This window comes from Neophocaena asiaeorientalis, unplaced genomic scaffold (assembly GCF_003031525.2).
Source record: "Neophocaena asiaeorientalis asiaeorientalis breed wild unplaced genomic scaffold, Neophocaena_asiaeorientalis_V1.1 scaffold256, whole genome shotgun sequence".
NCBI classification, from domain to species: domain Eukaryota; kingdom Metazoa; phylum Chordata; class Mammalia; order Artiodactyla; family Phocoenidae; genus Neophocaena; species Neophocaena asiaeorientalis.
Window position 1 is genome coordinate 5,735,381 of NW_020185324.1, and position 26,190 is coordinate 5,761,570.

General features: G+C 40.4%; 1 protein-coding gene, 1 non-coding gene and 1 pseudogene across 11 annotated transcripts in view; 2 read left to right on the forward strand and 1 right to left on the reverse strand.

Moving 5' to 3' along the window:
- The window catches only part of PDCD1LG2 (programmed cell death 1 ligand 2), a 118,285-nt gene that overhangs the window by 24,861 nt on the left and 67,234 nt on the right, over nt 1-26,190 (forward strand). For 9 of the 10 annotated variants that reach the window (XR_003001703.1, XR_003001702.1, XR_003001704.1 and 6 more), the window contains exon 4: nt 19,993-20,061. Coding sequence is in view for 7 of the 10 variants with exons in the window: in XM_024734225.1 (XP_024589993.1) it covers nt 20,007-20,061 (55 nt within the window). In the remaining 3 variants the exon portion in view is untranslated. Of the gene's footprint in view, nt 1-6,898; nt 7,233-19,992; nt 20,062-26,190 lie in introns of those variants that run through there. The other variant, XM_024734226.1, reaches the window with a different exon arrangement.
- Nucleotides 890-2,012, reverse strand: LOC112392496 (thyroid transcription factor 1-associated protein 26-like; annotated as a pseudogene).
- LOC112392556 (U6 spliceosomal RNA) lies at nt 4,203-4,309 on the forward strand. Its single transcript, XR_003001709.1, has one exon. It is a non-coding gene; the product is annotated as a U6 spliceosomal RNA (small nuclear RNA).

The following is a 26,190-nucleotide window of genomic DNA, read 5'->3' on the forward strand; positions in this document are numbered from 1 at the left end:
TAAGTTAGTGAATATTTATCTCTCATATAAATACAAAATTAAAGAAATAAAAAAAATTTTCCCTTTCTTAGGATTTACCCTGTTAACAACTTTCATATGTAACATACAGCACTGCTCATTATGTTTATCATGTTGTACGTTACATCCTTGGTACTTATTTACCTTATAACTGAAAGCTTGTACATTTTGACTGCCTTCATCCAATTCCCCCTCCCCCCACCCCTAACTCTGGTAACCATAAAGCTGATCTTTTTTTTCTATGAGTTTGTTTGCTTTTGAAGGTTAATTGATCTACAACACTATGTTAGTTCCTCGTATACAACATAGTAACTCCATTTTTTTAACATTTTATTTCATCTGAATTTCATATGGTGCAAAAGTATTATATGCTTGAACCTGTCACTCAAATTGGAGGTTCTTTCAGTTCTCCAGGCCAACCTTCCTTCAGATGCCAATAAATTTTTTTTTTTTTTTTTTTTTGCGGTACACAGGCCTCTCACTGTTGTGGCCTCTCCCGTTGCGGAGCACAGGCTCCGGACACGCAGGCTCAGCGGCCATGGCTCACGGGCCCAGCTGCTCCGTGGCATGTGGGATCTTCCCAGACCGGGGCACGAACCCATGTCCCCTGCATCGGCAGGCGGACTCTCAACCACTGCGCCACCAGGGAAGCCCCGCAAATAAATTTTTAAAAAAAGAATATTATGTAGAACATACATAGAAAATTTTCTCTTACAAAAACAAAAATATTTGGACATTTTAAATTTAGTATAGCTTAGCAGCCCAGTTTCTGCCAATAAATTTAGTCAATTGTTAGGAGGTTTAGTACGTATACAGAGAACTCAGTAAACAGCAGATATTTTAACCCTTGATTAAGGATGACATATCTGACTTAATTTTGTTCTTGTATTTTTTTAAGAAGCTACTCCATTTGTAAATTCAAGTTTGGTTGGCCTTTTATAGTCTTTTTGCTCAATATTTTGAACACTTTTTCTTCTTATTGTAGAGCCTTTGAGCTTCTTCTCTCTCTCGTTTTCTACTCTCAAATTCTTGTTTCTTAGCAACACACTTAGCTTGTACCTGTTCATATTCTTCCTGTGCTTTTTTAAAAATATTTTTAAAATAAATTTATTTATTTTATTTATTTATTTTTGGCTGCATTGGGTCTTCATTGCAGCATGCGGGCTTTCCCCAGTTGCGGCAAGCGAGGGCCACTCTTCGTTGTGGTGTGCGGGCTTCTCATTGCAGTGGCCCCTCTCATTGTGGAGCACGGGCTCTAGGCATGCAGGCTTCAGTAGTTGTGACATGCGGGCTCAGCATTTGTGGCTCACGGGCTCCAGAGCGCAGGCTCAGTAGTTGTGGTGCGTGGGCTTAGCCACTCTGCAGCATGTGGGATCTTAGTTCCCTGACCAGGGATCAAACCCGTGTCTCCTGCATTGGCAGGCAGTTTCCTAACCACCGTGCCACCAGGGAAGTTCCCTTCCTGTGCTTTTTGATTTGATGTTTTATTTTTCTTTGGCATAGTAATGAAGTTTACTCTTATGCTACATTATTTCTGGCTGAGGTTGTTCATTGCTACAGTGTTCTTCAGACAATGCCTGGTCAATGTTACATTGCTCTTCTGACAAAGGCTGATTAACTTGTTCTTCTGACAAAGGCCAGTCAACTTGTTCTAACAAAGACTGGTCAACTTTTCTAAGTTGATTCTTGAGTCTTTCCTCTTCATCTAAATAGAGATGTTTCAGATGATCAGGGTACCAATCTGTGAATTGGGACTCCTGTGTGGTTTGAGCCTTTTTTACCCTCCATAGTAATTTCTTGTAATTTTGCTGAATCTTTCATTTCAAAATGCAGACTTGTCCCTCAAGAACACTCCCCATGAAGGCTTGCAGATGGTTAGATTGCCATATCATCTGTTTCACATTCTTATTCTTGAATCCTACCTGTGAAGCTCCTTCACCACGTGTCCCAAAACTCCCTGTCTGCCACCTTGCTGCCAGCCTCACCAGTGCCATGGCACACCAACCATGTCACCAGAAAACCACGAAGGACCCACTCAATAGTTCTATACATTTCAAAATAATCACCATGATAAGGTCTAGTTACCATCTGTCGCTGCACAAAGATATTTCATAATTATTGACTATATTCCCCATACTGTACATTTTATGTCTGGGACTCATTTCTTTTGCAACTGGAAGTTTGTACCTCTTAATCTCCCTCACATATTTATAATGCATCGCATCATATCACATTGCATTGTATCGCATTACTTTTGGAGGAAAATATTTGGGGAGGAAAAACCAGAAATGAACCCTGCCCTGCACTCACAAGGTGATCAGGCCTTGGTTAAGCCACGTAATCTCCCTTCACCTCAACCTTCCCTTCTAGAAAATGAAAAGAGCTTTGTAGACTGATTGTGCTCACTAGTGAGATCATTATTATGCAATATTTATGACCTAAATTCCAATGTCCCATTACTAAGTATCAGTGCAACTATGCCAAGTTCTAAAAATGTTTTCTTGTTGCTGTTGTTTAGCAATTTAACTATACTCTCCATTACTGATTTTTAAAAAATTATTTCTGTTTAAAAAGCAATGTGTGTCCATGGCAAGTTATTTAGAAAATAAAATAGAAGGGAAAAAGGAGAAAGTAAAAAAACCTGTGCAAGTCCTCCACTCAGAAACGCCCCTGTTAACACCTTGGTATCTACTGCTCCAGTATTTTTTTGAGGCGTATAGATTTATGAGGCAGGAAAATGTTCTGAGATATTAGTTTGAGTTTTATTTGGGCCCTGTTGTGAAAACCCCAGGGCTTTCCTTTGTGCCGAGATGAGTCTGTTTTCCCAAGCCTAGGTGTGGAGGAAAAACTGAGCTGCCCAGAGGGAAGGGTGGAGAGACGTAGACTAAGACAGGAGGGAGCCCAGATGAGGTGGAGGAAGGGAAACAATGGGGGAGTGTATCTCCCTTCTAAAGAGGGGCAGGAGCTCTGGGGGGTGGTGTATGAACCCTATAGACACTAAGCTCTTAGAGTCTTGCAGAGGACATATGCCCATTCCTCATCCAATCACGGTAGCTGAGGAAGGGAGGTCAAGTAAGAGCAGGCAACGCTCACTGAAACCACATGCCTGGAGTTATGGGTGGAGAAGCAGTTCCCCACACAGCCCCATTCTTGGGGCCTAGGCAGTCACTTCCATTTGTAGCTACTACAAATTTCATCCCTTCTTCTTTAAGGTATAAAGTAAAAAGAATGAGAAGGAGAAAACGAGAATGCTGCTTTTTCAGAATAAAAACAATTAGGTTGGGGGAGGACTTAGAGGCAAGGCATGTTAAGAGGACTAGAACACATTAGAGAAATATGGCTTAGAAAACCTACCCTGTCTCTTCTGACCCCACTCTTATGAGCCCAAGAGAAATGAGGAGGTTGGAATTGGATTGGTCATCAGGACTGCATGCAAGTTGGCCTTTTCTTGCCATCAGGTTTGAGTCTCACTATTGAAAATATTGAAAAGCCTCGTGGTGTAATGGGGCCGCAGAGGGCTGAGTTCAAGTACAACCATGCAAATGAAGAAAGGCTTCTTGATGTCAACTGTTTCCTCTTATGTAAAATGGGTCTAACAGTATGTAGACCACAAGTTGCTCCAAGAATGAAATGAAGTACTGTAGCAGCTTGCATAATGTTTCCTCCAAATTCCATGTCCACCTGGAGCCTCCAAATGTGACCTTATTAGGAAGTATTGTGTTTGCAGATGTAATTAGTTAAGATGAGGTCATACTGGAATAGGGTGGGCACTAACCCAATGGCTGGTGTCCTAATAAGAAGAGGAAAGACATGCAATGATATGAACAACGAATAAGATCATGAAAAGATGAAGGCAGGGATAGGAATGACCTGCTGCAGCCAAGATATGCCAAGAATTGACAGGAGCCCCCGGAAGCTAGGAATAGACAAGGAAGCATTCTTTCCTGGAGCCTTCAGCAGGAGTATGGCCATATGACACCTTGATCTCAGACTTCTCGTCTCCAGAATTGGGAGAGAACTATAAGTACAGTGTCTACTGTTTTAAGCCACCCAGTTTGTGCTGAATTGTTATGGCAGCCCCAGAAAACAAATAATGATACCTGTGTAAAGTTCTTGGTACATAGCTAGAACATGCTGGTATTCTTCTTTCCCTTCCCTTCTCCTACTCCTAAATGTGCACATGTGTGCTCACTTTGGCAGCACGTATACTAAAATTGGAACGATACAGAGAAGATCAGCCTGGCCCCTGCACAAGGATGACATGCAAATTTGTGAAGCGTTCCATATTTTTTCAATCAAGTCCAGGAAGCGCAGAGTCCCATACAGGATAAATATAAGGAGAAACATGCCAAACACATATAAATCAAGCTATCAAAAATTAAATACAAAGAAAAAGAGAAGGAAAAGACGTACAATAACAAACCCAAAACAATTAAGAAAATGGTGATAGGAACATACATATTGATAACTACCTTAAATGTAAATGGATTAAATGCTTCCACCAAAAGACACAGACTGCCTGAATGGATACAAAAACAAAAAAAATAAATGGAATCCAAATCGGAAAAGAAGAAGTAAAGCTTTCACTCTTTGCAGATGACATGATACTATACAAAGAGAATCCCAAGGATGCTACCAGAAAACTACTAGAGCTAATCAATGAATTTGGTAAAGTAGCAGGATACAAAATTAATGCACAGAAATCTCTGGAATTCCTATACACTAATGATGAAAAATCTGAAAGAGAAATTAAGGAAACACTCCCATTTACCATTGCCACATAAAGAATAAAATACCTAGGAATAAACTTACCCAAGGAGATAAAAGACCTGTATTCAGAAACCTATAAGACACTGATGAAAGAAATTAAAGGTGATACAAACAGATGGAAAGATATACCATGTTCTTGGATTGGAAGAATCAACATTGTGAAAATGATTATACTACCCAAAGCAATCTACAGATTCAATGCAATCCCTATCAAACTACCAATGGCATTTTTCACAGAACTAGAACAAAAACTTTCACAATTTGTATGGAAACACAAAACACCCCGAATAGTCAAAGCAATCTTGAGAAAGAGAAACGGAGCTGGAGGAATCAGGCTCCCGGACTTCAGACTCTACTACAAAGAAGCTACAGTAATCAAGACAGTATGGTACTGGCACAAAAACAGAAATATAGATCAAAAAACAGGATAGAAAGCCCAGAGATAAACCCACTCACATATGGTCACCTTATTTTTGATAAAGGAGGCAAGAATATACAATGGAGAAAAGACAGACTCTTTAATAAGTGTTTCTGGGAACACTGGACAGCTACATGTAAACTAATGAAATTAGAACACTCCCTAACACCATACACAAAGATAAACTCAAAATGGATTGAAGACCCACATGTAAGGCTGGAAACTATCAAACTCTTAGTGGAAAACATATGCAGAACACTCTGTGACATAAATCACAGCAAAATCCTTTTTGACCCACCTCCTAGAGGAATAGAAATAAAAATAAAAATAAACAAATGGGACCTAATGAAACTTAAAAGCTTTTGCACAGCAAAGGAAACCATAAACAAAACAAATTGGAGAAAATATTTGCCAGTGAAGCAACTGAAAAAGATTGATCTCCAAAATTTACAAGCAGCTCATGCAGCTCAATCTCAAAACAACAAACTACCCAATCCAAAAATGGGCAGAAGACCTAAATAGACATTTCTCCAAAGAAGATATACAGATTGCCAACAAACACATGAAAGGATGCTCAACATCACTAATCATTAGAGAAATGCAAATCAAAATTACAATGAGGTATCACCCCACGTTAGTCAGAATGGCCATCATCAAAAAATCTACAAACAATAAACGCTGGAGAGGGTGTGGAGAAAAGGGAACCGTCTTGCACTGTTGGTGGGAATGTAAATTGCTATAGCCACTATGGAGAACAGTATGGAGGTTCCTTAAAAAACTAAAAATAGAACTACCATATGACCCAGCAACCCCACTGCTGGGTATACACCCTGAGAAAACCATAATTCAATGAGAGTCATGTACCACAATGCTCACTGCAGCTCTAGTCACAATAGCCAGGATATGGAAGCAACCTAAGTGTCCATCGACTGATGAATGGATAAAGAAGATGTGGCACATATATACAATGGAATATTACTCAGCCATAAAAAGAAATGAAATTGAGTTATTTGTAGTGAGGTGGATGGACCTAGAGTCTGTCATACAGAGTGAAGTAAGTCAGAAAGAGAAAAACAAATACCGTATGCTAACACATATATATGGAATCTAAGAAAAAAAAAAAGTCATGAAGAACCTAGGGGTAAGACAGGAATAAAGACACAGACGTACTAGAGAATGGACTTGAGGATATGGGGAGGGGGAAGGGTAAGCTGTGACAAAGCAAGAGAGAGGCAGGGACATATATACACTACCAAATGTAAAACAGATAGCTAGTGGGAAGCAGCCACATAGTACAGGGAGATCAGCTTAGTGCTTTGTGACCACCTAGAGGGGTGGAATAGGGAGGGTGAGAGGGAGACACAAGAGGGAGGAGATATGAGGATATATGTATATGTACAGCTGATTCACTTTGTTATAAAGCAAAAACTAACACACCTTTGTAAAGCAATTATACTCCAATAAAGATGTTAAAAATAATTTTTTAACCAATAATAAAAGAAAAAAAAAGACACATGCACCCCAGTGTTCATTGCAGCACTATTTACGATAGCCAGACATGGAAACAACCTAAAATAAGTAAATACATAAATAAATACATAAATAAATAAATATGCACACGCAGGTCAATGGGTACTTGCATGCAGAGAAGTGCCACTGAAAGTAAAACCAAAACTTGCCAGTAGGTTGGGCTTCAGTCAGTTCCTTAGCATCAGTTTTGGTTTGAATTGTACTCATATTAAGAGAAAGCCTGAGTTGGATGGGGATGATATCTTTTCTTGTCTTGCTCAGTGTACTTTATCCCCATAGTTTTCTGTTATCCATCCTCATGCGTCCCTCTGCCAGCTAAAAAGAACCCTGGGTTGGAGCTACTACTTGTTGCATTGGTCTCGGCAACAACCTAGGTTTTGGTTTTGTTTTGGCTGTTTGTTTTGTTGGCTTCTATGAGGGAATCTGACAAAGAGCAACTGTTTGTTGTGTTATTTTCTTTTGCGTCTTTGCCTGAGGAGCCGTGCCAAGGCCTGATGTGAGTATCAAGTGGGTTGAGATTTTCTCATACTTCGAGTTGGTGTTGTAGACCATGATGAGGGTGCCATAGTTGGGTAAGCATGGGCACATTTTCTCTGCACACCATTGGAGACAGGGGAAACTGCCTCAGAAACTGTGCTCAGGTACACAAACAAGCTAATTTCCTCCTGTCCTCAAAATAGGAGGATTTCTCTTGCTGGTCCTATGCTTATTATTCTTCTTGAGCAGTTTTATGAGGTGAGTTATTTTTTTTTCTGCACAAAATAAATCTGCACCAAAAAAAATTTACTCCTGAAGTTGTCTCTCTGCTTAGAATTTTGGAGGGTTAATGGAACTTAAAAATTTGGATTTTTACATCAAACACCTGTTTGTGATTATCCCTTTGGCAGGCAGTCAACGTTCCAGGCTAGCCTGTGTTTACAAGCTATATTCAAGTGTAAGCTGTTAAAAAAAAAAAAACAACAAAAACTATAATTACATTAACTTATAATATAGACAACCATTATTTAACAAAAGCGTGATTTGGGCCTACTAAAATGCTTAATATTCTACATAAAATGATGAAAGAATGTTTAGCAAAATGAAGGAAAACTGCAACTATTGCTATTTATTGGTCACTATCCAGGTGCACATAGTAGAAAAGTGATGACGATGGATTTATGTGAGAAAGGGTTGAAGTGAGGAGGTGAAACTTGAATGAAATTACCTACAAATAAGGTCTTGTGACCCTGAAATTCTGTGGTTCTGTGGAAGGGAGTGATTAACATACATTGACAAAAATGTACAGTAAGAATATTCAGTGTGAGCAGTAATCAGACAGTTGTAGCAGGAGTCAAATGCCAATTGATCTGGATGTTTTTTAAGCTCCCTTTGAAGCCTAAGATTCTATGAATAGATGAAATCTTATCTCTTGCCACTTGGAACTGGTCTATTTGCCTTTATTACCTGAACTCTCACCATCAGCAGGATGTTCCTTTCCCACTCTTCAACGTGTCTTCTCAGATTTCTTCTGTGAGCCTTTCCATTAAACTGCAGCTCCTCATAGGCAAAGACCACACCTTTTAGGTTCTCTGAATCCCAAGTACCCCTCACAGTGCCTCACAATATGCATGGGTGCTCATTGGGTGCTTCTTGAGTTGTTGAATTAATTGATTTGATGAAGTGGCTGGTGAATCACCAGATGTGGGATATTTGCATAATATACAGCAGACATTGGGGCTGATGGAGGTGATGCAGATTTCTCCGGGACAGTATTAGGGATCATGCTTCAGAGCTGACTTTCTTTAAGATGCATCGGACAGTGATCCATAGGTTGTTGTGTGTAATTTTTATTCCACATGGCAACGTTCAAATATACCCCATGACTTAACTGTAGCATACTTGGGTTACCCTGTAATGAGGCAACTGCAGCCTGACCTCCTCATGTCCCACGCTGCTCTACTGCTGTGGGGCTCTCTCATGTTGTGTTCCCCTAATCTTCAAATCAACTAACAGAATTCCAGGATAGGTAAAGGAAACTGAAAGGTTATCCAGCCCCAATCACCTCAATGCCCTCCAGCCCTCTCTAATAACCCTGGGGCTGATTCCCAGTTCTTAGTCTCCTGACCTCTCTATTGTCAACCACTTCTGCTTCTTGGGATTTCCTCCCTTGGCTCTGAGATATTGTGATGGAGAAGCGTTTCACTCTTAGGATCATTTCTTCTCTGCTTTTGTCTCTGGTCTCTTACTCCTGCTCTCCAAATTTTGGGGCATTCCTCAGAGTTCAGATCTTTCCTTTCTAACCTCTCTTTTTATACTCTCCCCCTCAGAGAGTTAATTCATTCCCCAAAGTCAACTAACATTTTATTACAAATAACTTCTTTATCTTTATCTCTAGTCCCAAATTGTGTTCCACACTCCAGGCCTACATTTTTCTTCACTGCCTTGCATTACTTCATGACTCAAACCTAACTCATCATCTTCCCTTTAAAAATCAGCTCTTGGGTTTCCCTGGTGGCGCAGTGGTTGAGAGTCCGCCTGCTGATGCAGGGGACACGGGTTCGTGCCCCGGTCTGGGAATATCCCACATGCCGTGGAGCAGCTGGCCCATGAGCCATGGCTGCTGAGCCTGCGCACCTGGAGCCTGCGCACCTGGAGCCTGTGCTCCGCAACAGGAGAGGCCACAACAGTGAGAGGCCCACTTACCGCAAAAAAAAAAATCAGCTCTTGATCTTATATTTCCTCCCCCCCACGCCCACCCAATGACATCAATATTGTTTTGATAGTCTGACCTCAAAACCACAGTCAACTTGTTGCTTCTGTTTCTTTCCCATGTGACTAATCACTTGTCAATTGTTTTGTCAGTTGTCCTGTCAATTATCTTACTGACAGGAAGTTTCTCCTTCCTCTCCCTTTCTTCCCTCTTCTGATCCTAAATCAGATGCTTTACCAAACATCTGGATGAACACTGTGACCCTCTAATCAAGTAGCTGGCCTCCAATTCCACTCTCCCTCTATTATATACTGAAACAAACAAACTCAGATTTAATCTTTTCAGACTTCTTTGTTATTGTCACTTAGTTTTTGAGTGACTGTCACTGTTTTTTATTGGCAGCTCTACCTGGCACTAAGCTCTCAACATTCTTGTCCCAAACTTATTTCCAGCCAGGTTATGCTGTTCATTGTCTTCCTTAACATGCCCTGTGTGTTTGCACCTCTAAAACTTTGCTCCTGGCTCATCTGCAGTGCCCTCAAGAGTTGTTCCAACTCTCCAATTTCTACCTGTGCTTCAAAGACTCATTTCAAATCCCATCCATCTGAGAAGTCTCCCTTCTTCCAGTCAGCTTCCAGGGTTTTTGCATCGTCATGCAAAATATTTTACACCACTTCTTAGTATTTTTCGTATGTATGAGTTTTAAACTTCTGACTATGTTATAATGTCTTTAAGGGCAGGAATCCTTTCTTAGATGAATCCTTCTATTGATTCTCCACAGTCTAATGCAAAGACTTGCAAAAAATGGGAGCTCAGTGTTTATTGACTAAAAAGTTGAGATTCAATTTGAATTTAAGTTAAATTGAAGGCTACAGATTGTCTACCTATGTCTAGATGGTTTAGATATTGAATACTGAAAGATTTCTGATCAACCTCTAAAAACAGAGCTACTGTTGTTAAGATTTCCTAAAATCTCAAATGCCTGTAGGAACTGGTAGACAGTAAAATGTGTGATCATACAATAGGGAGTAGCAGGGCCTGGGGCAAACTCTGCATTACTTGCCAAAGGCACTCAGATCCAAATTATTTTAAAACATTGCTACTTACAATTCTTGCTTTAGACACTTGGCTTCAAAAACAGTGATTAAGTCAGGTATTTCAATTCAGTTTGTTGTGTATTTATCTAGGTCTTTACAGATATCCAGGGCTGTGCTAGACACTTGGGAAGAGGGAGAAGCAAAATGAGTTAAGACTAGCAATGCTCAGCAGAGAATAAAGTGTTATACAAGCATGATCCTTTATGCTGGTTATTATTACACAAAGAAATTATTTGCTAGGATTCTTGAGATATTTCCATAAAGTGCCTGTGCCTTGGTTATTGTAGAGACCAGAGAATTCTGAAAGCTTTGTTTCTGTCTTATTTACCTCTGCATACCAGAGCTTGCCACACAGAAAATATAGAGTAAATGTCTTGAATAAAAGAAAGAAAGAATTAAAACCTCTGTACATAATTTCAGCACCATAAATTTCATTTCATCTATAAATTCACAAATAGCTTTCAGTAGATAGGTGAAATGGCAAGAAACTGGGCCTGAAGCAACCAGAAATTGAACCTTCTAGCACCTATAGTAATTTTTGGTTCTCTTGCAAATTTTGCTTGGAAAAGTTTTCCTGCTTACATTTTCTGATTACAACCTTCTCCTCAGAATTTACAGAAATGTTCTTGATTTTTCTGGAAAGATACGACTTCTTAATACAATTGAATAAATTGCTGTTAGTATCTTTTATGGAGAAATAAGCAGAATAATATCTAAACATCTACTAAGCAGAAAGTTAGACGTAACCTATTAAATACAAGATAGACAAGAAGTACTCTGAAAGGTACAACAGTTCTGTGAACATTTACTTAGGAGGCACAGGGGAGTAGTCGTGAAAGAGGTGGTGCTGAGTGAGTCTTAAAGACTAGGTAGACTTTACCAGGCGAAACCTTCGTGGGTTAGTGAAAGGAGTGGCCATATTAGGAATTCATGGGAATTTTAGACCAAAGATCATCAGTCACCATCCTAAGTAATAATGACAATGAACGTAAAGAACGCTTTGCCATTTACAAAGTATTTTTCACATACCTTGTCCACAGTCATTTCTGTTTATTGACTGTGGTGTGGTCAAGAGCTTCAGATATTAGAGAACTTGATGATTTCCGATTTCCACCCCTCGCAATCTCACCATGTTAGAATAGAAGGGCCATTTATGGCTCTTGGACCACAGGAGCATGATCTAATCATTCGGTGAATATTAATGAGGACCCACCATGTATTAGGAGCTGTTTGGGGTGCCAGGGATATAGTAAGGAACAAAAACAGACAGAAATTTCTGCCCTTGGGGAGCTTAATCTTCTTGAGCAGGATAGAGAAACAGAGGAAAAAGAGAAGCAGCAGCAGCAGAAGCAAAAGGAGAAGCAGAAGAAGCAGAAGGAGCAGAAGGAGCAGAAGGAGGAAGAAAAAGAGGAGAGGGAGGGAGGAGAATGTCCACTGAAGCAGGAACCTTCCACTTGACGGTATCCATAAACTCTTGAAGATTTCTCCAGGTCCACGTCTCCCTAGATGAGGACATAGCTGACCACCCAAACTTCGCATTACTGGTCACTAGCTCTGCCACAACCTAGGCAACAAAGGTTATGCAACTCCCCACATTACTTTATGTTCCTAATAACAAAGTGCCTAAATTATCAAAAGTTTAACTTTATGTCTATGTACACATTCATATATATACACATTTATAAGTTGAAGTTTTTTACTTATCTCCATGATATCATTTTAACTCACTTTCTTAAATGCCTTTTAGAGGGGAGGAGTAAAAGACTTCAGCTGGAATAAGGCCATTCTTACATATCTTAACTTTATCTTAAACACTAGTGATCAACTGTTACTGATAGGCCAATAATACTTGTGGTAGTTAGAAATGAAATCACACTTTAATATCAAAAATATTAAAATGTTCACGGTTCATCAAAAATCTTGATATGTTACACACTTGAGTATTACCTAACATGGCGAAACAAAATGGTAGAGATTGATTGTTGGTTGCATAGATGGTCCATGGAAGGAACCTTGGAAGTCACCTAGTTCACCCCTTCTTTTGTAGAGAGTGGAGAGTGAGTTCCTAAGGCAGCAGGGACAGAGCAAAAACTGGAACTTCTGACTCCTGATGCCTAGCTCAGAACTGCTGCTTCCACCATACCACCAAGAGAAGCAGCTTTTCTAGTGGCCTGGGTGAGAGCCAAGGGGGCAGCAATTTGAGCAGGACTTTGCACAAATCTAAAAAGAGTAGCTTTTGCTTCTTCTCACTCTCAAGCTTGATTATCTCCTTACTGAGGGGGCCCTTCTTGACTCCTGGAGCCACCAGGAAAAGTTCTTGAAGCTTATCCTGTGCCATTCTGTTCCATTTTAGATAATGACTTGCCCTCAACTGCAATACTACGACATGTTCATAGGCAGAATTATCAAGAATTACCCGTAACTTCATTAAGAATTATCCAGAAATTAAGAAATTCAGCTAAACTGATCATTTGATTAAAAACTACTGTTTTCCATTCACATTCCAAAGTATTCATTAGAGCCCAGCCTGACTGATATAAAGATAGCTACAATGAGCACCCTCTGCTTGATGGAAAAGCTAGCAAAACCAAACATGTACATAAGGAATATACAATTAAGATGAAAATGAACAGCTGACTAGGCATAGACAATAAGATATTTATATCCAAAACAAAGGTGAATTTTAAAAGGGGAGGCTAGAGAGAGATGTGGTTGTTTGAACATGTTCATTGTATCGTGGAGAAGAGTCGTCACAATGCTCATTTGGCCAAAGGAGTGCCTTACACATGGATACTCTTTAAATGATGCATTGAGTTCATTAATTTTGGCAATGCACTCCGTAAGTTCTCTAAGTAAATTCTTTCAGGCCTTGCCTGTCTGAGTATGAAAGAGTTCATACTTCCCCAACATTAAAGCCTTCAAGAACCTGCTCTTTCAGAAAACGTGGTTCTCCTAAAGAACCCAGAGGGTAGAGGTCTTATCCAGATAGCCTAGTCTTTTGAGAGAGGTTGGTGAGGGGCTTGAGATACCTGTGGAAACATTCTTCTGGGAGATAATCTTGTAAATAATCTTGCTTTTAAAAAGGGATCACCTTCCACCTCTTGTGGAAACTCTTGCTTCAACATGCACCTTTTGCTTAAACAATACCAGGGATGATGCCTCCCCACCCCATTAGTGGCCCATTGTGTTGTGAGTGGCTCCATTCGATGGAAAGTTCTTATTTGCGGCCAAAATAAACAACCAAATTAAGGTTTCTGTTTCTCCAATAGAGTGGAGTCAAGTGGGAGCCAGTGATCTCAGATTCCTGAGTATGATGCTAAATTGTCATGCATGCAAGCACTCATTCACTTGTCCATTCAGCACACAGTTATAAGGACCTAATCAAGTGCAGTCCGCTCTCCGTATCTAAAGGGTTCTGCAACCCTACATGTACGGCCGACTATATTATGCCATTTTACATGAGGGACTTGAGCATCTGTGGATTTTGGTATCCACAGAGGATCCTGGAGCCAATATCCTGCAGATACCAAGGGATGACTGTACAAAGAGCTCCTGTTCTAGCCTAGAAAACAGAAGTGTAATAAATCAGTATACCAGTAATGAGTTAAGTACTTACACTAGAGGTGAGTAGCAGATACAATTGAGGCAGAAGAAATAGACTAAGACAGTTAGGAAAGACTTATCCACTTCTGTTGAATGCATGAAATGTAAGGCCACTTAAGGAGTTATTTATGATGCAATACAATTTTTTAAGCTCATGAAGAAATTGAGATAGAAGAAAAATAAGATTAGAAAAAATAAGATGAGATTAGATGTGAGATTAGACTTCTCAAAGCACCTGTGAGGTCCTAGTCATGGAAAGCACATGTGTTTCTCTGTGGCCAAGGCAGGAGGTGCCAGATCAGGGAAGGTTTTGTAGGCCACACTGAAGGAGAACTTCACCTTGTAAATAGTGGGAGTTGTTGAAGTCTTTTAAGCAGGAGTGACATGGTCAGATGTGATTATTCAGTATTCAAGAGATTGTTCCGCCTGCTAGGTAAAGAGATAGTTCATCCAACAAGTATTAACCAAGTACCTACTTATTGCCAGACTCTGTTCTGGGGCTGAAGGCATAGTAGTAAATAAACAGACAACGATCCCTGTCCTTTGAGTGATTATATTCTAATGGAAGATGACAGGTAATAATATAATAAACAAGTACACTATATGGTAAGTTAGATGGTAATGAAAGTTTTGGAAAAGAAAGACGACAAGGAGAATTGGGAATGCTGGAGGGGTGGTGCTGTTGCAGTTTTTTGCATAAGGCAGACTCACCAGAAAGAGCAAAAAAAGCATCCAGGTGTAGGGACAGGCACACTGGCAGCAGGATCCACACTTGAAGGGATGGATTTGGTGAAGACACTACACAGGCCTGGAAGTGGGCTTAGGGCCATTTGGGCAGTGAATTCCAGCATCCCAAGGACCTAGATTATAATGGGTAGTGGGGGGAGGTCAAGAGGTCCAGATGACACCTCTCAACCCAGCAAACACCCACACTGCAGGGAGGGGCATGGCTACAGTGCACTCATCTAAAGCATGGCAGGGTGACTCAAGACAGAGGCCCCTATTACCTGGTTATTGGAGAGACTTAGGAGTTTATTCTCAGTGAAATACTGAGCCATCAAAAGGTTTTGAGCAGACCTGCTTTGACTTACACTTTTAAAGAATCACTCTGGCTCCTGTGTTGAGAATCAACTGTAGGAAGGCAAGGTTAGAATAGCCACAAGACACGATAATGGCTTAGGTTGATATGGAAGCAGTGAGACATGGTCAGATTCTAGATATACTTGAAAGAAGGGCCTATAGGATGTGTTAATGAATCAGATGCTGGTGATAGAAGACAGGAGCCAAGGATGACGTCAAGGTTTGTGACGACAAGAGAAGGATGGAGCAGAAGGAAACAAGACTAGGAGGTAAAAATGGCAGTGAGGAGGCTCTGCTATGGTGTATCCAGGAAGTAGAATTAATAGGACTGGGGGCTGGACTGAATGTGCAAGATAAGCGATGTGTAGATTTAAGATGACGCCCCCAGGATTCCGGCTTGAAGTAGGAGTTATTATTATTGGCACTTTAGGGAAATGGGACACAAAATGTTTTCATAAACTGTCTAAGGTCTTAGAGGCTAATACTTTGTAGACTCAGAATCTGAACTCAGATGTGTCTGACGTTAGAACCTGAGTTCTTATCCATTCCATGGGGCACTTTATCCCTAGGAGAAAGAAGGCTGCTAGTTGGAAAGTACCTTTACGACAGTGTCTGTCTCTCAGTTGACTCAAGGAGACAGTGTGCAAGGAAAGTCCCCTTCGATGGGCAGGGAAGAAGGGGAAGTTAAAACGAGTGATGGGTGAACCAAGAGTCCTTTCTGTTGCCAGAACTGCATGTTACATGCTATCCTTTTGTACTCTAGAAAAAAAAATGCTAGGCAAGTGCTAGGCTGCAGGTGCAGCTTAAAATGGTATCTTCTCTGGATATGTTTGTAGTTTCAGTAAGGAAGAGAGTTTTCAAGTCTAGCTAAGGTGTGTCTTGAGCATTTCCTGGTAGAAAGCACTAGATTCTGTTCCTAGTTGTTATCTGCTGTAATATTTCCCTCCCTAAACTAAAAACAAGAATACAGCCCACTGTGGACCTTGCATTCGCTTCTAGCTACTGCCTCATATCTCTGCGCCCTTTTATAGCACTATTCTCTAACAAGTTGCCTATATTCTGTTGTCTCCACTTCCTTATTTCCTATTTTTATCTGTACCAGATCTACTGATACTGTGTTTATCAGGGTCATCCATGACCTTCATACTCTGCTAAATCCTGTTGTCAGAAACATTTGGCTCAACTGGTCACTCCCTCCTTCCAGCACTATGTTTTAAACTCTAGGTTTTATTATTATTTATTACTATTATTTTATTTATTATTATATCTATTATTTAGGAATGGTGAGGCCAACAGATCAGAAGGTGACTGCCTTTGAAAAAATAGTTTGTCATACTCACAGATCCCAAGAGAAAGGGGCATGCCACACCATAGTGGGCCATACAGGCAAATACCAGGGTCACACAGGAGGCAGAGGGCAAGGGGGAGAAGTAGGCAGGAGCCTCTACTGTGGGTTCCACAGGAAGGAATGGGGCTAGTTTGTATAATTTCAGCAGACTTTGGGGGCATAGGGGTATCTGGTAACTGACCCTAGGGTGATTAGGGTAGATACATAGTGACCCAGAGAGTGAGAGCCCAATAAAAAGGTGATTGGAGATAGGGCTCTGGACTGGTTGGTTTGCATATGAAAGGCACACTCAGGGGACAGTTGTTTACTGTCTCTAGGAATTGGCTAATCCTGAGGGGGCAATCCCTCTAAAGTCAGCAAGATTCCAGATGTCAAAGCATCAGAATACAGAAAATAAAAGAGATGGTTAATTTACCTTTATATCCCTTCTCTCAATCTTCTTTGCTAGTACCTTCCCTCTCAAAGACCCCTAAGTGTTGGAATGCCCCATATCTCAGTCCTTTGACACCTTCTTTTCTCTATCTCTCTTTAGGTGGTACTATGCAGCACCATGGCTTTAAGTAACACTTATGCATTGATGACTCCCAAATTTATATCTCTGCCCCAAACTTTGGATCACCAGTTGTCCAACCACCTACTAAACATCTTTACTTGAGTGTCTAATAGACATCTCAAACCAAACATATTCCAAATACAATTTTTGATTTCTGCTCCCTAATCTGCTTCATTCTTAGTCTTCTCCTTTTTAATAAATAGTATCTCCATTGCCCTAGTGACTCAAGCTCCGAACCTAGAAATTTTCCTGGATTTCTTTACTTTTGTCAAACTACATTTCCATCCTGTCAGCAATTCCCATCAAATCTTCTTGAGAATATAGAAGACTTAAATAAATGGAAAGACATGCCCCATTCATGGATTAAAAGACTTAATATTATAATGATGGCTATATTCCCCAATGGATCTACAGATTCAGTACAATCCCTATCAAAATTCCATCTGCTTTTTTTGAGTGGAAATAGACAAGCTGATCCTAAAATTCACATGGAAATGCAAGGGAGCAAGAATAGCCACACACACACACACACACACACACATACACACACACAAAGTCTTAAAAAAAAGAAAAACAAGTTTGAAGATTCACATTTCCCAATTTCAAAACTTACCACAAAGCTTCCGCGTAATCAACAGTCTGTGATACTGACATATAGACATATAGGATAGACATATAGTTCAATGGAATAGAATTGAGATTCCAGAACTAAGCCCATACATTTAATGTCAATTGGTTTTTGGTGAGGGTGCTATGACAATTCAATGGAGAAAGAATACTCCTTTAAACAAAGTATGCAGAGTCAACTGGATGTCCATGTGCAAATCAATGAATCTGGAGCCTTACCTCACACCATACACAAAAATTAACTCAAACTGGATCAAAGACCTAAATATAAGAACTAAAGCTATAAAATTCTCAAAAGAAAACATAGACGTAAATCTTTGTGACCTTGGATTAGGCAATATTTTCTTAGAGATGACACCTAAGGCACAAACAATTAAAAGAGAAAACAGATAAACTGGCCTTCATCAAAATTAAATTAATTTGTACTTTACAATTAAAATATTTGTGCTTCAAAGAACACTACCAAGAAACTGAAAAGACAATCACAGAATAGGAGAAAGTAATTGCAAATCATATATTTGATAAACAGTTGGGCAGTTTCTCAAAAAGTTAAATATAGAGTTACCGTTTAACTGATCAACTCCACTCCTACATATATAATCAAGTGATTTGGGAACATGTCTACACAGAAACTTGTACATGAATGTCATAATAGCATTACTCATAATAGCCAACAAGTGGAAACAGATGTCCATCAACTGATGAATGGATAAGAAAGATGTGATGTGTTAATACAATGGAATATTATTCAGTCATAGAAAGGAACGAAGTATTGGTAATGTGTTACAATACAGATGAGTCTTGAAAATAATATGCTCAGTGAAAGGAGCTATACACAAAAGACCACATATTGTATGATTCCATTTATATAAAATATCCAGAATAAGCAAATTGATAGAGACAGAAAGGAGATGAGTGAATGCCAGGGACTGGTGGGAGAGGGAAAAAGAATTGGGGAGTTTCTGCTAATGGGTATTGGGTTCCTTTTTGCAGTGATGAAAATGATCCAAAATTAGACAGTGGAATGGGTTGCACAGTTCTGTAGAATATACTAAAAACCACTGAATCATACCACTAAGTCATCTGTGTCTTAAATATATATGTATACACACACACACATAATCCTCTATTGTATGTCAATTATACTCCAATAAAGATATTAAAAGTTTTAATAAATTTAAGGGACCAATTTTAAAATTTTAATACATTTTTAAATTGTATAAATATAAAAAACCTTCAACAGGCCCCTTCTCACCTCCACTAGCCCCACCACTCTGGTCCAAACTATTATCATCTCTGTGGAAACATTTCTTACTGATCTTTCTGCCTCCAATCTTGCCCATCCCACTCTCCTTCACAACAATAGTCTATTGTCTACACCAAAACTGAATCCTCTTTTAAAAATGTAAATGAGATCATGTCATTCTCCTGATCCAAATCCTCCACTGGCTTTCCATTGTACTCAGAGCAGCTCTGCTTTTACCTGATTTAGATGTATGGCTCTTGATTCCCCTTGAAGAAATGGTTCCATGGCTAATAAAATTTTGAAAGCCGCTTTGAGGACAAAAAAAGCTGACAGTGGTATACCCTGTCCCTTTTGCCTTCAACCGTGAGAAGTCCTTGGGTGGGAAAGTTTGTGAGCAAAAGTGGAAGCACGAAAGGTGAAGCAGGACTAAGGTTTGGCACCCACTCAGCTGGGTTTGCAGTTCTCTGCAATCCCTGTCTGCACCTCTTAGTAACAGGTAGTTCAAGTGAAGGGCACACTGGATCACAGCACTCTAAAGAGCTTGACAACTTTACCTGCTCAGTCAACTAGCAAGTATTTATTGAGAATCCAGCTCTGTTCTATTGAGCACTGAGTGTCCAACTCACAGAGTTCCAGTCCAACTGGAAAAGATGATGTACATTATTCATCTGATGAACAAGACTGGTTTTCAAGGGCCTACACTGAAACTATGGAAGAAACAAAAAGGTACAGATAACCAGCTGTGTGGGTAACTCATGAGCACTGGTTCATATGAGCTTCTAATTTGGATCGATAAAGGGTGCCTCACTTCTTCTTACCCCATCTCTCCTCTCCTTTAGGCAATCACCCTTTAACTTCTCTTCCCAACTCTACTCCACCATGGTCCACTGCCTCCCCAAAAGATTTGTTTACCAGTCATTTCCCTGTTCTGTTTTCAGAAGTGAGCAAATTACCAAATCATGTGACCCAGAAAAACTGCAGAAGGTCCTGAGACTTTCAATTGTCTGTTTCAGATCCGGTACAGAACATGTTCCTTCTCCTGCTAATTTTGAGCCTGGGAATGCCGCTTCATCAGACAGCAGGTAAGAAAGGTCAAAGGGAGGGGCCTGAGAAAGAGGAACAGGTGATGACCCCTAGCTGAAGCCAAGGATGAGAATGTAGTCCTTGAGCTGAAGGCTTTCTTTGAGAGGAAGTGTGATTACCAGCTATTATAAGCACAGCCAAAAGAATGGTGTCCAGGGTGGCATGTGCATACCCATGTCCCTGTCTTACAGAAACAGGGACTAAGAATCCATCTATCCCCACTTTCCAATAAAGGTAGTAACAAGAAGACAGGACCATTCAGGCCATGCACTTCTGAACTGACACAAGAAGGCATGGGTTGAGTGTCCTGAAAGGTGAGCTGCCAAGAAGCTGTCCTTTTTTCTTCTGTCAGGGACAGTGAGGAGACAAAGGTCGGGGGGACACCTCCTCTTTTAAAAACCAACAGTAGGGCTTCCCTGGTGGCGCAGTGGTTGGGAGTCCGCCTGCCGATGCAGGCGACACGGGTTCGTGCCCCGGTCCGGGAGGATCCCACATGCCGCGGAGCGGCTGGGCCCGTGAGCCATGGCCGCTGAGCCTGCGCGTCCGGAGCCTGTGCTCTGCCGCGGGAGGGGCCGCGATGGTGGGAGGACCGCGTACTGCAAAAAAAAAAAAAAGCGACAGTAGCAGCCATGGGTCATTCACACATTAATGTGGATTACTTGAATTGGAAACTCAGAGTCCTCCTTGCACCTAAATGAATAATGAACCTTAAAGCTATGCCTTTGGATTTTGGAGAAAGATGCTCTACTGGAGGGTGTGGGTAGCAAAGAGGAAAGCAGTTTCAGAGTTTTGCTTTCCTGGGGAAGGTAGTTTAGACTATTCACATCTGCGGTCAGGACCATGAGTGCCTTATAGTGGGTGAACACCAGTAGGTAAGAGAGGAGGACAGAGGTGGACAAAGGGGGTTAGGTCCTCTATGATAACAGCCCCGATCCCATGGGAAGTCACCCAACATTCTGCCTTTCATTGAGAAAGAATGCCTTCTTTGGCACTGATAACTTTTTGAAGAGCTTTTCCCTCCCTTCCAGGTGATCCCAGTCACGTTTCTCCCCCTCCCTTGGGCTGCTCAGCCTGGTCTGGCACTAGAGACACTGACTTGGGGCCATCCTTGGAGAACACTCCAATATTCTGCTTACTCCAGCCCTGCCCTTGCAGTGGCAGCTAAAGGAACACTTGATATTTCCTTTCTAAGAGACCCTGCCCTGCTGCGAATTTTAGAGACAGGTAAAATTAACTCTTTCCTTACTTGAGTGCTCTGTGGATGCTCTACCATGTTATCTATAAAATAATTTAAAGATTGAAGTGAAAAGCTATTGGAAAATATTTTCATTTCACTTTTTAAATATTTATTTTTAAATTGACATAAAGTAAAATTTTACTCTTTTTTATAAAAGCATCTATGAGTTTTGACAAACGCATAGTCATATAGCCACCACCACAATCAAGATCCTGAGCAGTTCTGTCACCAAACAAAAACCCTCCTCCAACTTTTAAGCCCAGGTACTCACCGATCTATTCTCTATCCTGTCATTGTAACTCTTCCAGAATGTCATATAAATGGGATCATTTATTAGATATTCTTTTTGTCTGGCTTCCTTCGCTTAGCATAACGCATTTGAAATTTATCCATATTGTTATATGAATCAATAGTTCATTCCTTTTTGTTGTTGAGTAGTATTACTCTGTAGGTACACACCACATTTTGTTTATTCATTTCCCACTTGAGGGACTTTTGGGTTGTTTCCTATTTTTGGCAATTATAAATAAAGTTGCTATAAACATTTGTATATAGGTTTTTGTGGAAGCATAGGTTTTCATTTCACTTAGGTGAATACCTATGAGTGAGATTACTGAGTCATATGGTAAGTACATATTTAACTTTATAAGAAACCATCAAACTGTTCTTAGAATCTGTACTGTTTTTGCATTCCCTCCAGCAAAGTATGAGAGTTCCAATTGTTCCACATCCTTGACAGCCCTTGGTATTGACATTGTTATTTTTCTTTTTTAACTCATTCTAGTAGGTGTGTAGAAGTTTCTCACTGTGGTTTAATTTGCGTTTCCCCAGGACCTAGTGAGGATAAACATATTTTCATATGCCTATTGCCCATTCATATATCTCCTTAGGTGAAGGGCATATCAAATCATTTGACTGTTTTTAATTGGGTTATTTTCTTATTGTTCAGCTTTGAGAGTTCTTTATATATTCTGGATACAAATTCTTTATCAGATATGTGATATACAAATATTTTCTCCCAGTCTGTAGCTCATCTTCTCATTCTCTCTTTTTTTTTTTTTTGGCTGTGTCAGGTCTTAGTTGTGGCAGCAGTATCTTCGTTGAGTCATGTGGGATCTTTTGTTGTGGGGAGTGGGCTTCTCTCTAGCTGTGGTGTGCGGGCTCTAGGGCACGTGGGCTCTGTAGTTTGCGGCATGCAGACTCTTTCATTGAGGCACACGAGCTCAGTAGTTGTGGTGCGCGGGCTTAGTTGCCCCGAGGCATGTGGGATCTTAGTTTCCCAACCAGGGATCGAACCCTAGTCCCCTGCATTGGAAGATGGGTTCTTTACCACTGGATCACCAGGGAAATCCCTCTCATTCTCTTAACAGTATCTTTTGCAGAGGAAAGATTTTAATTTTGGAGATACCTAATTTATCAAATTTTTTCTTTGATGGATTGTCATATCTAAGAACTCTTTGCCTAACCCAAGACCTGAAAGATTTTCTTCTATGTTTTCTTCTAAATACTTTATAGTTGTACATTTTACATTTAGGTTGACCATCCATCTTGAGTTGATTTTTGTATAGTGTGAAGTATAGGTTGGGGCTTTTTTTTTTTGCACATGGACATCCGGTTGCTCCAGCCCCATTTGTTCATTTACTGAAAAGACTATCTTTTGTCCGTTGATTGCCTTTGCACCTTTGTAAAAAATAAATTGTCCATATTTGTGTGGGTCTTTTTCTGGACCTTCTGTTCTGTTCTGTTGATCTATGTATATATTCTTTCACTTATATCACTCACTCTTTTACTACTGTAGTGTTGTAGTTCAATTTTTTTCTTATATTTTCATTTCAAAACCTAAGGACATCTTGTTACCCAGACACATTTAAGGGGAAATATTTATTTTTGTACTTTGTCACGTCTTGAAGGAAAAAGTAACCCCAGTCTTATGTCTTTCATTGATGTTTCCTTCTTTCTTCATCCACCAGAGAAGAATAAAACCCAGGAAGCCGATGGCCAGGGTGATGCTTGAGGTCACTCTAGGGCAGGGACCACACCCTGGGTCACTCCACTTAGCCTATAGCTGACCTCCAAAACTATATCTGCTGACCCCTGAGGTATAGAAAGCAGAAGAATCAGGTTGGGGAAGGGATTTCTAATAGACAAGATGTCTCATGCAGCATTCCTGCTAAGAGGAGTGCATGTGTCAAGTGATCAGAGCAGCATCTATTCTAAACCAGGAACTAGAGCTTTCTGAAGGCTGGCTGTGTAAAGCAGTCCCCCCTCCCCTCACTGCCTACACCCATCCTCGCCTTTCAAAATACCTTAAGAAGTCTGTAAACACTTAAGCTTCTGTTGTTAATGGGGAAAAAAGGCGTAAAATTAGCTTAAAGAGGAAGCTATCTTGGTAGGTAATGCAAATAAATTGTTTTGTGTTTCCTGGAGATGTGACAGGTCTGACTCCATTAGTGCCCTGACTGCAAATAAAAGGCGAACTTCCCCCAAGAACTTTCAGAAAGGCTCCAGCGTTACTCAAGCCAGCTATTTTAATCTGTCTAAAGAACGTGCATTTATTAATTTTTCATGCTCTGGCCAAGTCCTTTGCCCTTTAATTTAGTCAAGATGACCAAATGAATGTTTTGTTGGCTTAATTTACAGTTGTGGAAACTTTCCAGTTTTCTCCTTTGTCTGATGACATCAGGAGTTCAATGCTAGGTTGGAGTTTAATTTAATAACCATGTGACATATGAAATAGAAAACAAATGTCTTTTCCTTATTATAAAGCTGGAAAGTATATCTATTTCCTTCATGTATGTAGTATACACATGCCAGTAGATATATAGTCCTATCTGTTAGAAGTACAAGCTTTCAACACACAGAGATATGAATTCGAATTCCAACTCCATGAGCTCCCACTTTTTTACTTTGGGCAAGTTGTATCATTTCTTTAAGCCTCAGTTTCCCCATCTGTAAAATGGGGGTAGTGATTCCTACCTTTCAGAGTTTTGGGAACATGCAATGGTGATGTACAGTTTAGCCCAGTGTCTGCTTCATTGAGTTTAATAAATGTTATCTTTCACTCTACTTCCCAGTCACAGTCCAAATGCAAACCAGTGTTATAACTCTGTTTCTCAGATGTCAACGTGCATGTGAATCACCCCAACCTTGTTAAAATGCAGATTCTGCTTCTCTAGGTCCAGGGCATGGGCTGAGATTCTGCATTCCTAACTAGCTCCCAGGGAAAACTGAGGACAACACTTTGGATGGCAGGATGGTAAAAAATGTTTGCAAGTGCAGGTGTTTTATTTGTCCAACCAATGGTTTCTCAATGCTCCCTGCACATTAGAAGCTCCTAGGGAAAATTTTTTTTTTAATTGATGCTGGCCTCACAAAATAATTAGAATTTAATTTTAGAGGATCCAAAGTGGGGTTTGAGCATTAGTGTGTTTTAAAAGCTTCCCAGGTGATTCTTATGATGCAAGGTTGAGGCCCTCTCATTAGTGATTCTAATGTGCAGCCAAGCTTGAGAAAAACCTCTTCACAGAATTGCTTGCAAGAGTGTTTTGATTTCCTCTGTAGTTTACAGTAAGTAAGAATATTTTAGTATTGCATTTCCTAAACTTGTCATCTTGTATCGAGTAATCAAGCTCAAAGCTTTGCATGTCTTAGAAGCTTTAGTTGGGGCAAAATAGACCAACTAACAATTAATCTTCTAGTTATTCTGAGCGGCTCAGATATGTGATTCATCTTTGCCAATTGCTCTTTCCTCTTGTGAACATTAGATGGAAAATGTCACCTGCCTGAGAGGTAGCATACTTTGTGCTTCCAACCTCTGTATATACACACACACGCTGCACAAGGCAGAGCGGAAAAGCAAGCAGAAAATGGATTTTTTTTTCAAAGGCCCAGACAGTGAAGAGGGGAGTTCTGCTGTATGCTATGGGGAGTTCCAGAGGAAGTTAGAGGCGTTCCTTCTCTCATGAAAAGAAAGTATAAGTGTGGTAAATAAATCTACTAAATAAATTCAATAGAGACTACACCCAAAGTCCTCTGATTCTTGTTAAATCTCAGGCTCAGCAATTAACCTTCCCTGCAAGCCCCATTTCTCTTCCCTGTTTCTTGTTATATCATGTGTAATAAAATAAGAGAAGGAAGTACTATGAGGAGAGTAAAAGTAGTGTAAATTCCTGAACCTGGTGCATAGAATATGGTTATACATATTAGAGAATGAATAAATAAATATTATTATCCAGGGTAGAGTGGATTTGGTATCAGGCAGCTCTGTTTTAATTATAAGGGGACTTAATAACTCAAGTATCTGGAGATGATTCTAATCGTAAAGGAATCTACTTTAAAGAGTATCCTATTACAGAGACTCCGGTGAGAGTTATTACAAGTCTTCAGGGAATTCCACAAAATGGAATCATGCGGGAAATTCAGAAGCACGGCACCTTTTCTCACATGTATCGTCCCAGAGTCTTCTCAACCTGGCCAAGCAAATGCTGAATTGGCGTTGTTTTACACAGAAGCACTCACATTGTAGCCCGCCCCACCCCCATCCTGCGCAAAAGAATACCAGGCAGCTGTGAACTCCTTTTTGTATCATAGATGTCTGTCAGAAAGGCACGCTAATGTTCTAGTTGTGGTTAAAACAGGGGTTGGAGGCAATATATAAGCTCGTCATTAATTTTTGATAAAAACTCAAGTGTGTGCACTACACTCCCACCTGTGCTGGGTGGTGATTAAGAATGCCAGTTTGGGGCTTCCCTGGTGGCGCAGTGGTTGAGAGTCTGCCTGCCAATGCAGGGGACGTGGGTTCGTGCCCCGGTCCGGGAAGATCCCACATGCCGCGGAGCGGCTGGGCCCGTGAGCCATGGCCGCTAAGCCTGTGCGTCTGGAGCCTGTGCTC